The 12,675-nt window shown below is 29.9% G+C and overlaps 1 protein-coding gene and 1 pseudogene across 17 annotated transcripts in view; both read left to right on the plus strand.

Moving 5' to 3' along the window:
* LOC113550723 (voltage-dependent calcium channel type A subunit alpha-1) overlaps nt 1-8,960 on the plus strand; it is a 217,252-nt gene extending 208,292 nt beyond the window's left edge. For 16 of the 17 annotated variants that reach the window (XM_026952749.1, XM_026952765.1, XM_026952750.1 and 13 more), the window contains one exon: nt 2,807-8,960. In XM_026952749.1, the coding sequence (XP_026808550.1) occupies nt 2,807-3,726 (920 nt within the window). In that variant the 3' untranslated portion in view covers nt 3,727-8,960. The remainder of the gene's footprint in view (nt 1-2,806) is intronic. The other variant, XM_026952747.1, reaches the window with a different exon arrangement.
* A 2,069-nt stretch (nt 8,961-11,029) lies between these two features.
* LOC113559763 lies at nt 11,030-11,895 on the plus strand (annotated as a pseudogene).
* The last annotated feature ends 780 nt before the right edge of the window (nt 11,896-12,675 follow it).

A 12,675-nucleotide genomic window follows, 5' to 3' on the forward strand; every position in this document is an offset into this window, starting at 1 on the left:
TTATTATCCTAATAATTTAAGAAGTTTATTTGGTTTTTTAGTAAATTAGTCATATAATTGCAATTAATTTAATATTAAAATTTTGAAATGATTGCTTTTTGCCAAAATCTATTAGCCACTGTATCGCTGTTTACTCTGAGACGATATCGGAATCTTTGAAGTTACAATACAAGTATATCATAATTTGCAACTCGCAGCTTTAGGTCGTGCAAGAAAATCCAAATATTATAATATATATTTTTTGATAAAATTACAATTTTGTTTTCATAGCTTGTTTGGTTTATTTTTTTTACACTGTACCTTAACATATTTTTCATTCTATATAATCTTGCATCCAAAACGTTTATTAGGTATATTATATAATATGTTGAAATTATCTTAGTCCGTCAATTAATCATGATTTAACTGTAATATTATAATGCTGATTCAACGATTGTTAAAATTAATTATTTTAGCCGATATTTAAAAAAAACAATACTAAAATATTATGGTCTATGTTATTAATCAAGTTTAATAAAATACAATTATACATTCCGTACGTTTCCCCATTCCCACAAACTCACAGAAAATCAAAATATACTATTCATTCTTGAAATTCATGAGCTCAGAATCAAATAATTGATATTAATTAATACATAAAAACGTGTGACAATTATCGGATACAGCCAATATTGGTATTATACAATTATACTTATTACCTATGTATATTGTAATTAATTTACTTTATTTCGGGTACGTGTATAAGCTCGTTAATAATATAGGTTACCTACTTGTTTCCCATTTAATTACAATTTATCGAATACCCATTGCTTTTATTTACTTGTTTACATAGTATGTAGAAAATAATACATAGAATAATAATTGTTGCTTTTCACCATATACGTACTTAACTGATAACCGTTTACACGTGTAGGCCGTCACTCAGAAGTGATTTTGAAGGATTTCTATTCATTAGAATGATATCAATAGTCGAAAGAATTATACAAATAGACAATGAGTAATGGCCGGCAAGGCGTGGACGCTTGTTAGTATGTACAAATATTGTTGGGTTTTAGTGATATTCTGAGGAACATAGAGTTAATGTTGCGACACGTAACAATAGTATTATTTGTGTTCATATATTATACGAAAATATATTAGTTTGCAAAATTAAACACTCACATATACTCACTTCGGTGCTGAATTTAGAATTATATAACCTTTACTTGTGCAAAACGACGTGTGGCTTTCAATACCTATAATATAGAACAAGTTTATTATTTTACCACGAGATCTTAATGAGCTGTAAATGTTCCGTTTACGATTCTTTGATTAATTTTTTTTCTAAAACTCAAACCGAAATCGTCTCCGAAATGTTCTGCGTATTAACATCGCTATTGACATATACCATTTTATACGTATTATTATTATTTATTATATTCATATAATATTCACATTAAGTATTGACTAATATGTTCAAAACACTCGTCGGTCGTATCAACCGTAGAGGAATATTCACTTCAGGTGACACATTAAAGCAACAGGTAATTTTAATACTAAATTCAGATTGACTGAATTTTGACTTATTAACAATTTCTCTAAAATCAAAATTGACTGAACGACATTGAGAAAATTGTTTTAGTATAAATCATTGAATTTTTCGATACTAATTATCTTATGACTTAACAAATTCCGTGCAATTTCGTGTAATTTATAAATATAAAATTGTAAGTACTTGTGTAGGAATTCAAAGAGAACACTTTTAAGCAACTACCCAAATGGATGTAATGCGTCGTCTTTGTCGTGCATGGAGAATGATGTGCTAAATTTTGAATAATTTATAAGATAGGTATTAATTATAATAAAAAAAAAAAAAAAAATTAAAATATATTAATTCATTTTTTAAACTAATAATAGAAATTACAAATGTTATGTCTGTTTGTTTACATTATTCTTAGTAAATAACTTATGAAGTAAACGTATACTTCAAATCAAATTAAGTATTAAAAATTATTTATTTAATATCTAAAAAAATATTCTGAGTGAAAAAAATACGCGGAATCGCATAGAAATTTGAAAAAATTATAGGATAATCATCGAAAAATTCTATGATTTAAAGCAGCGGTTTTTAACCTGTGGTCCGCGGCCCCCTAAGGGTCCGCGATACTCATGTTTGGGGTCCACGGCAGCTTTAAGAATATAAAAAATAAAATAATTTATATTACAGTTTTATGAAAAATTAAGTTTAATAAAAATAATTATAACTGTGTATGTTTTGTTGTGTCTACTTTATATAATTTGTAATATAAAAAAATTATTATAATTTTAGTTATGATAACATTCGATGTCTTGTAAAAAAAAAGGTATTCGACAAAAAAATTGGTAGGGGGTCCGCGATTTCTAAAAATCATTCATCGGAGGTCCGTGTTCTACAAAAGGTTAAGAACCGCTGATTTAAAGTAAAACATTTACTTGTTGTCATTCAGCCAATTTTAAATCTAGATCCTTGGTTAAAAGATCAAAATGACTTAAAAATTCGATCTATTCAAATTTGGTATTGAAAACACCTGTTGCTGTTAAAAAAAAAAAATACAAATTGTATTGCGCATGCGCACACTGAAAGATATAAACATTTGAAAATAATTAAAAAATGTGTATTTAGGTATTCTCTATCTTCTTCCGAAAACCCCGTATCAATCTGAAGTCACTGGACTGAAATATTTTGTATTACCTTTAAAAGCAAACACACCCTATAAATGATTTAAACTATAATATTATAATAATAACGATGAAACTTGTCGTGCGCGTGTTCTTGTTTGTCCTGCAGGTTCTTGGTCGGCATCCACGAGTCCGGTCCGTTCACCCAGCCCGGACAGGTCGGAGAGCGGCCGCACGTATTACGGCACCACCAGCCTGGACCAGCGATCGCGTTCTCCGTCGCCGGTGTCCACGAATGGCAGCGGCCGGCACCAGCACCACCACCAACAACAGCAGCACCATCACCACCATCAGCATCATGGAGGCGGCGGCGGCGGGGCGTCGGCTTCGTCGTCCGCCGCCGCCGGGCCGACGTCATCGAGACAGCAACAGCACCAGCACGTCATGCAGCACCAACAAACGGCACCGTCGATGCCGTCGTCGTCGTCCGTATCTCACCACGGTTCGCATCACCCCCCGTCGTCGCTGTCGGGCGGCGGCGGCCACGCGACCTCAGTGTCTGCAATGATGACCGGGGCGGCCGCGGTGGCCATGACGATGCCGCCGCCGTCCGTTCTGGTCAACAGCAGTTACCCCGTACTGGCCGTGGCCGGTTGCAACAGACGCCGGTTGCCGCCCACACCCAACAAACCGTCGTCGCTGCAGCTCCGGCCGCCGCACCACTCGGCCTCGATAAATTTTCCGAAGCTGAACGCGTCGCCGACGCGTGGCCAACCGGCGGCGTTGCCCAAACCACCGCCCGTGGCTCTGTCGTCCACGTCTACTGCTGCGGCCGTGGCCCGGCAGAGTATGGCCATGACGGCCATGCCACCGCTCAGCTTCGAGCAGGCCATGTCGATCGGCCGCAGTGGCCGGCTACTGCCGTCGCCGGTGCGCAACGGGTACGCATCGTCGTCGTCCAAGCAGCAGCAGCAACAGCAGCAGCCGTCGTCGTCGTCGTCGGTGTCGGCAATCAGACGGCAAAAGAACGGTGGCGGTGGCCGGGTGAGCAGCCGGCACAGCGATTCGGACGAGGACGACTGGTGCTAACCCTTACTGTCTGGTAGTGGCCGCCGCCGCTGCCGCCGTCGCCATAATGGCAGCAGTAGCAGTAGTAGCAGTGACGACGACGAAAGACTTAGCAGCCGCCAACGACGACTGTCGCAACGACGCAAAACGATGTTCAGATCGTTTCGGTCGCCCGCATCACGTTCGCTCCGACCAACGATCGTTGCATCGTCCTCGTCCTCGTCTTCGTCGTCGCTGTTGGACTACTCCTCTCATTCTGCTCCGCCGCCGAACAAGCAGCAGCGGTAGCCGCCGCTGCCACCGCCTAAAATTTATAAATATTATATATTATTATTATTATTACCTAATTACTATTATTATTAATAACTATTTCCGTAAAAGAAAAACGGCTCGTTATTTTGCGCGTACTCTCGTCGTTTTTTCGATTTTGATTTTTTAACGTACCCATTAACACGTGTCATCTCGATGGCGTACGTAATTTTGTTAAGAGGTTGATATGATATTATATTTAGTGGATAAATAATATTGTATTTCCACAAAGTGTTGGTTTTTTATTTAATTTTATAACATTATCATGAACGTATTTTTATTATACATAAAAATACTAATAATTGTATTACAATCGTCGCGCAGTTTCTGTTCAGATTATAACATTATTATAATATGTTTGTGTGTAGGGATACGTTTATATTATATTATACATACATTTTTTTTTATGGCCGGACATTCCCTTCTTTTCACTTCGTTGTCCATCCACCGTTTCCCCACACAAATGCCACCGATCACTATAATATACTGTCGTCGTGTTCATAAATATACACACATCACAAGCGTCTTATTATTATATTGTATATATATATATATTCATATATATATATATATATAGTCGTGTCTCGTTCTTATTGATCTACTCTTTACAATCATATACAAATACAGTACACACACATACACATACAATATCGAATTATATATTATTATCATCGATCTGTTGAACTTAAGAGTTTATACAAAAAAAAAAAAAATCGTTGTAAATGACATCCTGATCCGCGTGAATAAAATCGTATTGTCTAATAAATTATATTATACGTACAATATTATTGCTTACTTTGGTTTTATCGACATGCAAATTATATAAAACGTGTTATAATATTAATATGAGATATATATTTTTTAAAAAATCCACCATTTCATTCGCATCTATTTATTGTTTTTAATTTTTCTTTTCCAAACTCTACATTGTGTCAAATCAATTGTTAATACTCGGAATTCGAATGTACTTACATTTATTGTTTGCGTATTTGGATTTTTTCTGCCGTTATCGTAGTTCTCACACTTCGATAACTGTTAACGTTTTTTAATAATTTACTATATACGCTCAATGTACTTAAATAATAATGTATTGTATTATAATTGCATTGCAAACATTTACTCTCATTTTTGTCGTTCAATAAGTTTTGGGAAAACTAAAAGTATAACCATCACTGACGGCTTTTTTTTTATAATACTAATGCTAATTTTTTTCTCGAAACTGCGCAATTAAAGGTCTTTTGACCTTTTTTAGGGATTTTATTGTTTGTGGTTATATTTTTTTAATATATTAATTACGCCGTACATTTTTGTGAGTATGTTAATATACATAATATGTATTCTTTAATAATTTGAATCCTTACATTCTTCGTATCTTAATTTTGAAATATTCATATTCTGCTAAATAATTTTATAAACGTATTACCAGCGTACCTTTTTACTTTATAAAATGTTTATTGTAAAAAATGTTACTTATTATTTTTGATATATAATATATATATATACCGGCCATTCAATATAATATCATTGTTTATTTCTCAGAAATTCGAATCGAACACGACAAGACGTATCTTCTTTATTTTGGTTAATGATAACAAGGGGATGTCCGTGACATAATTCTCTGTCGTATTTAAAAAACACTGTTAAAAAAAACCATTTACTCGTTTTATTGTAACGGACAAAGCGAAAAACAATAATATAATATATTATTTAATAACGTAATATTAATATTGTATGACACTATGTCACTAAAAAATGTCATAGACACGATTGATATTAATAATTATAATTGAAGCTAAAAATATTCGAACCGTTTGAAATGTTGGAGTTTATTATAGTCATATGTACATCTTAATCCGAATTTCGCTTTGCCTAAAAGTACAAAAAGCGCTTAACTTGGTAATACGCGTATCATTTTCCTTCGTTTATATCCATAATAATATCATCTGAAAACGCTTTCGTAGACAGAGTTTTCACAATCGTTCGAGTTTCTTTTGTGTGTGTGTATGTTTAATAATTACCATATAATATATTATATTTTGTGGTTTCTTCGTTTTGTACTTTTGGAGCGTTTATTATGTTGTTCAGTATACTATACTCTATATAATAATAATATTATTATTATTACTATTACTAAAAATATTGTACACAATGTGAATTGATGTTGCGTGCGAACATGTAAACAACTATGTTGTACATTATATTATGTTCTGTTATGTATCGTGTTTCTCTTTTGTATATTTAATATAATATTGTTCCGTTTCGTTTATTTTGTGTCAATCGTTTCATCTCGTGCGGTTTCAGAAACGTAGGTTTTATAAACCATGTATTCATAATATTATATTTCTCATATTATATTGTTTCAATTTTTTCAATTATTAAGTTTGTTCATTTCGTGCTCTTTTTGTTTTTAGCCTATCCATCTTCACACACTCACATACACACACATACAGGTGTATTAAAAAATATCCATTGATCTTGATTTAAACAACACCATCTAGGTACCCATTAACTTGAATGACACGATTTTATTTTGTAAGTCTAGACGAAATTGGTCAACAAAAGCATAACATAAAGTTAATAGTGAAATAAATAAAGCATTAGTCATAAATCATAATACTATCATATTTTGATGGATTTTCAACCACCCTATGAATAAATCTTGATATCAAGGCCGTAACTGAAAACAAATTTCTGGGGTCCAACATTTTTTTAATATAAATACTTATATAAAACCCAACATTATACTTTAAATTCAGCACTAAAATGTTTCTACTTTTAGAAATTCCCAGGGAGGTGTGGACTCATGGACCCTCCCCCCAGTTACGGCCCGCGGCCTTGCTTGACATGTATTAAATAAAATCATTAAAAGAACATTAAATATCTGTGGTTTGTTGAATATCTTACCATTTTTTTTTTATTTGTTTGTGTTTTTGTTTATTGGCGTATACCTTTAATTTCTTGTAGGAGCCTGCACCTTGTAATAAAATTATGTACCTGGTGGTCTCGTAAATCATAAATCAATTCTGTATGTATATTCAATTTTTGCAATTGGTGGGTCGTTTACAAATTATATAGTAAAATTTGTGTTTGCTTAAAAACCTATAATCGGATTAGAACTTATTTTCTAAAACAATTGTATCGATTTCGATCCACATATATAATAGCCCTGACTATTTATTACCTAAATATAATAAATACTTAAATATTAAACAAATTAGGCATAATAGTATGTTATAAGATGTATATTTTGTCCCATATGTTTATCTCTCTCATCCACTCTTTCTCTTTATCTTTCCAATTATGTTTATCTATTTATTATCTATCTTTATATTTTATCTCTGTATTTGTGAATAAAATGAATTTGTACATAGTATAGATTTTGTTTGATTGTTAAATTAATTAATTTTTTTTGTTTTTTAATAAACACAATTAAAAAAAAATTTAAAAAAAACCAAGTACTAGGATAATTTTTCTAGTTGATAATACATTTTATTTCACACGGGACCATAAAATATAATGTTAATTTTCATTTTAATTTTTTGCCGTCGTCTCATCACCGACGTATTTATGTTTTAACTGCCAATACGTTTTGATTGTAATACTAATTATTATAAACGGATCGTCGTGAATTCATATTTTTAGGTGATTTTTATCGTTAAATTTTATCATTCAATATTGTGTTTTAAACTGATAATTCTCGCAAGATTTTTTGTTATGTAATAAAAATACAATTATTATAATAATTATTACTCTCTTTAAATGCTATTTTAACATAATATTATATACATGTACTTACATCAGAGTAACGCATATAGGAGCGTTATTAAAAAAAAAAAATCTGTGATAAAACGACAAACCTGTGTATAATATATCTATAAATAATAATTTTGAAAAAAAAAATGATGTATTCTATTCCGTCTGATAATATGATATTTTCCATGGGAATTTCAATTTTATCCCATCAAACAAAAAAAATTTAAATTATCCTATATGTATACTATGTATACCTAGTAATATATATATATATATATATACACATAAATAATACATCTCTAACTCTGTCTCTGTTTCTCTATCTCTCTATCTCTCTCTCTCTCTCTCGCTCTCACTCTCTCTGTATATATATATATATATATATATATATGTCTATATATATATATATGTGTGTGTCTATCTATTTATCTCTTTATTACGCTTGCTGGTGTCCCTTCTGTGCTTGTTTAAAACAACACTTTGTCTTTGGCCATTAAAAAAGTATATATTATAATATAGGAACATATTATTATATAAAAAAAATCAATACAATACCTGTTAACACTAAAATATAATGTAAATTATTAATAATAATATTGTAATCAAAGTTGCCTTATTACTAACCGTAAGTTTCCGGTTGTAATTTCCTTTTTTTGTTACAAAATAAAAGTTGAAAAAAAAATTAAAAAAAACTGTGTAAAAAATTTAATTTTAAGTATTTAAAAATAGTGTTATCATTATACTAAAAAAAACTGTATAAAAACGGAGGTGGAACGGGTATATTACTATTTTTTTTCCAATGTGATTCATATATTATTACCTAATTGTTTTAGGTATTTCCTTTTAGAACAAACTATTTTTTTTTTAGATATATTTAAAATGAGTTGTCGAATTTTTTTTGTTAAATAATATTTGTTGTTGTTACTTTTTCGACAATCCGTTTTTCTATGCTGTATAACAAGACGCGCGTAGATTTTATCTTGTAAAAAAAAATTTACTAAAAAAAAAATAAAAATTTATGAATACCAAAAAAATTTCATTTTTTTTTCATATGTCGTTTTTCAATAATAATTATAATAATATTATATTATACTACTACATCATTCCATGTATGCATTATTTGACTATACTTATATAGTTAATGTACATTTTATTTCTGTCATTTTATTTACCCCTCCTACAGAAATATACTTAGACCGTATAAATTTAAAATTTGTTTATTTACATTATTTTTTTTTTGTATTTTTACAAAACTCATGTCGTCTTCTAGACAAGTTAATTGTGACGTATATTTATTGATGCATATATATATGAATTTATGTGCATCATATGTAATACCTTTATAATTATATATATATATATATATATATATATTAATATTATTATATGTATAATTATATTATTATTATCATTGTATTTATTATTTTTTATTACTAATAAAATTTATCTGTTTTCATTTGTGTTATAATAAAGAAAAAATATAAAAAAAAAGAAAAGAAAATGATACATTATAGAAAAACCGTTTGTTTTTTTCATTTATTTATTTTAGTATTATTAGTATAATCTCTACAGAAAATGATCACTACTACCACGACTGTCGTAAATTTTTAATTAACGAGGAAATGTTTTTTTTAAATAAAAAGTTTTAACCAAGTAAACTGTAAAATTGCCTTTGGTGACACATTAGAAAGTCACATGTTTTGCGATTTATCGTCACAAATACCAGTCAGTTCCTATGTGATCTTACAAACGGATCGTCCTTTTTATCAATGATATTGAATTTATATAGAGAGTAACCATTATCTAAGCACGAACTCTTGTCCGTTATTAATTTATTATTTTTAAATTTTTATACAATGTCATGTGAGTATACCATAACAGATCACACTAACAATCATAAAATACAAATGACCAAGACGGTCAAAATTTTGATATTTTAAACATTCTTTCAAGTTGTTTGAGCACTTCCACTTTGTTATTAAGTGCTCAAATTAATTATTTATTTATGAAATAGGTTGAGTTATAAGATTTTAATTTTTGAAAGACTAAACGACCTAACTCCTATAACATCCTATCGTATATTTGTATAATATGGCATAACATATTAAGATCACTTAAATTAACTAAACTAAACATTTTAACAAATCTTGACTCTTAAGACAAAAAAATCATAAAAAAAATTATCAGAAAAAATATTGATTATTCACACTTATATTATTATAAATAAGCAACATTCAAATATTTTACTTTACTTTTTATTATTTGACTCACAAATTTACTGTTTGTTGGTTACGCGACTCCCCCCCCCAAAAAAAAAAGAAATGTGATTGCCTATATAGTATTATAATAATCATTTTTATTATAAACAATTTTATCATTGAATTTTAATTTTTAGTGTAATACAATATTGAATACTGAATAATAAATACATAATTATGTCGATAAAACAACTAATTTTCCATAATCCTAATAAAATAATACAAACGTTACAAAAAATTGTTATTATACGTAGAGGTATCAAATAAAACATAACTTAAGCATTTATACATTTACGACTAAAATTATCTTCATATATTTGTTTTTGGGTTTATTTAGCTAGTCACGACCCACAAAATAAATTTCGCGACCCAATTAACTCTTTACAAGATACAGATTCATTTACAAACCGTGAATCGTCATCTTCAGGTACTAATAATAATTTTCGGCGTATCCTAAACGACTCCTGTCCATTGTTTGCTTTTTCCAAAACGGCTCCCGTTGAAAAAAAATTTACAAACAGCTAAATTTCCAAACTGCTTCGGTAATACCGGTATACCAATTTGAGCTCCTCATCTAAGTCTCTAGTATAAGTAAACGAATTTATTTAACGATTTTTTATTTCAAAAACAACAATCATTAATCTTGTTATCTATTTAGTATATTGAATAAATTATGCATGTTGATTGTTATTATTTTTTACCGTAACATGTAGGACGTATTACTATCGAGCACTGTACACCGCCGGTATATCGTATTTTTAAATTTAAAATGTATAAAACTGAATACCGAAATTATATATTATACGTACTCGTGTACTCGCTAAAAATATTCGTATGAAGTATATAAAAGAATTGTGCCAAAAGAATATTATAAAAACTTTTTATATAATTTTATACATTATATATGTGACAAGAACAGAGTCTATTCATATAGCATTGGCCAAACTTATTTAAACCACTTACCATGGCTATACTTTTGTTCGAGTTCCGGGTTCCGTCAATTTATGGCCCTCTTAGAACCAAATTATAAAATTATCAAAGAAAAACTATTAAAAAAAAAAGATTGGATATTTTAAAATCAATTGTCAAAGAAAAAATTCGAAACAATTTAAACGTTGTCCAAAGTGTTGTGTGCACATCGAATTGTTGGTCTTCATTAGCTCAAAATGCTTATATTACTATAACTGCACATGCTTTAGATAATGATTAGTCTCCATTATCATTTACTTTAACAACCCAAGAAATGGAAGAACGGCATTCAGCTTTAAACATTGCAGAAAGATTAGAAAATGTATTCGCTGATTGGGAAATTACAGATAAATTAACGACTGTATTATTAGTGTTATTACAGATAATGCTAAAAATGTAGTAAATGCTGTTAAATTAATTACTAGGTAGTACAACAAATTATAATATTTCAGATGTGACATGTGCAGCTTATAGTTTACAACTATCTCTAAATAAAGTATTAAAAGAAGATTCAATTTCCGAAATAATTAAACTAAGCAGTAGTTTAGTAGGACGTATTAAACATTCAAATTTGACAAAAAAATCTTTATTAAATAAACAAAAACAATTAGGTATACCTGAACAGTCCTTATTGCAATGTTGTAAGATACGATTGAATTCGATCTACCTAATGCTGGAACGTATTTTTAAAAACAGGTGTCCAATTTCTAGTGTGATTGCTGATCGATCTATAACTTCCACACACATAATAATATCCAAAAAATTAGAAATCTTAGAACATCAATGGTTCAAAATAGAAATTCTTCTTATTATTCTTATACCATTCCAAGTAATTATAGCACTTCTATGTGAAGTACACACTACACGTGAAATAAGGATCTCTAGTTTGGAACCACTGTAATATATAGCGTATTATACATAAAACGGCGGATCCTAGTTGGATCCCAAGTACTATAGCGTCTAATCACAGGTATCACACTCGTAGGATCCGGGATTATTTCAAGTAAGTAATGTTTTTGATAATTATATTAATGAACAATCAAGATTTTCACTAATAATTTGGTCGGAATTGAATACATCGAAAATGCGTTCCACACATTCCTTCTTGTCGTTTCATTTGTATTTTAATTCTTTATTTTACACAGCACATCGAAGTATTTAACAGTTCTTACAAGTTTTAAAAACGTACGAATTGACACATATATGCAATTGAGAAGCTGAGAAATAATGAAAAAAATGGAGGAATTAATCAATTTGATTCTATAAAAGAATGTCTTATAGATTTTTACCAACACAAATATGATTTTTTTTGAACAACAATTTATTTTTATTTATATTATACAATATTTTTTTTGATTTATAAAAAAAAAATAGGGCCGAACTAGTATAGTACCTGTAAAAATCGCGGTTCTTATTATCATAGCAGTTTTTAATTCTAGACCTAACTTGGATGCAGCCTATATAACTATTTTATAATAATTAGTGCTACCTTTTTATGTACATTGCATGTGTGTTTTTATTTTGCAATCACAATTTGAATTCGGGTGGTCAACTTCATGGATATTTCATAGTGATACACTAATACAGAATAATATGACCTATTTTTGAATACTTAGTCAGTATAATATATATTATTACTACAGTAAACTTACCTAATCTACAAATTTACCGAATAGAAAAA

This window comes from Rhopalosiphum maidis, chromosome 1, assembly GCF_003676215.2.
Source record: "Rhopalosiphum maidis isolate BTI-1 chromosome 1, ASM367621v3, whole genome shotgun sequence".
NCBI lineage: Eukaryota > Metazoa > Arthropoda > Insecta > Hemiptera > Aphididae > Rhopalosiphum > Rhopalosiphum maidis.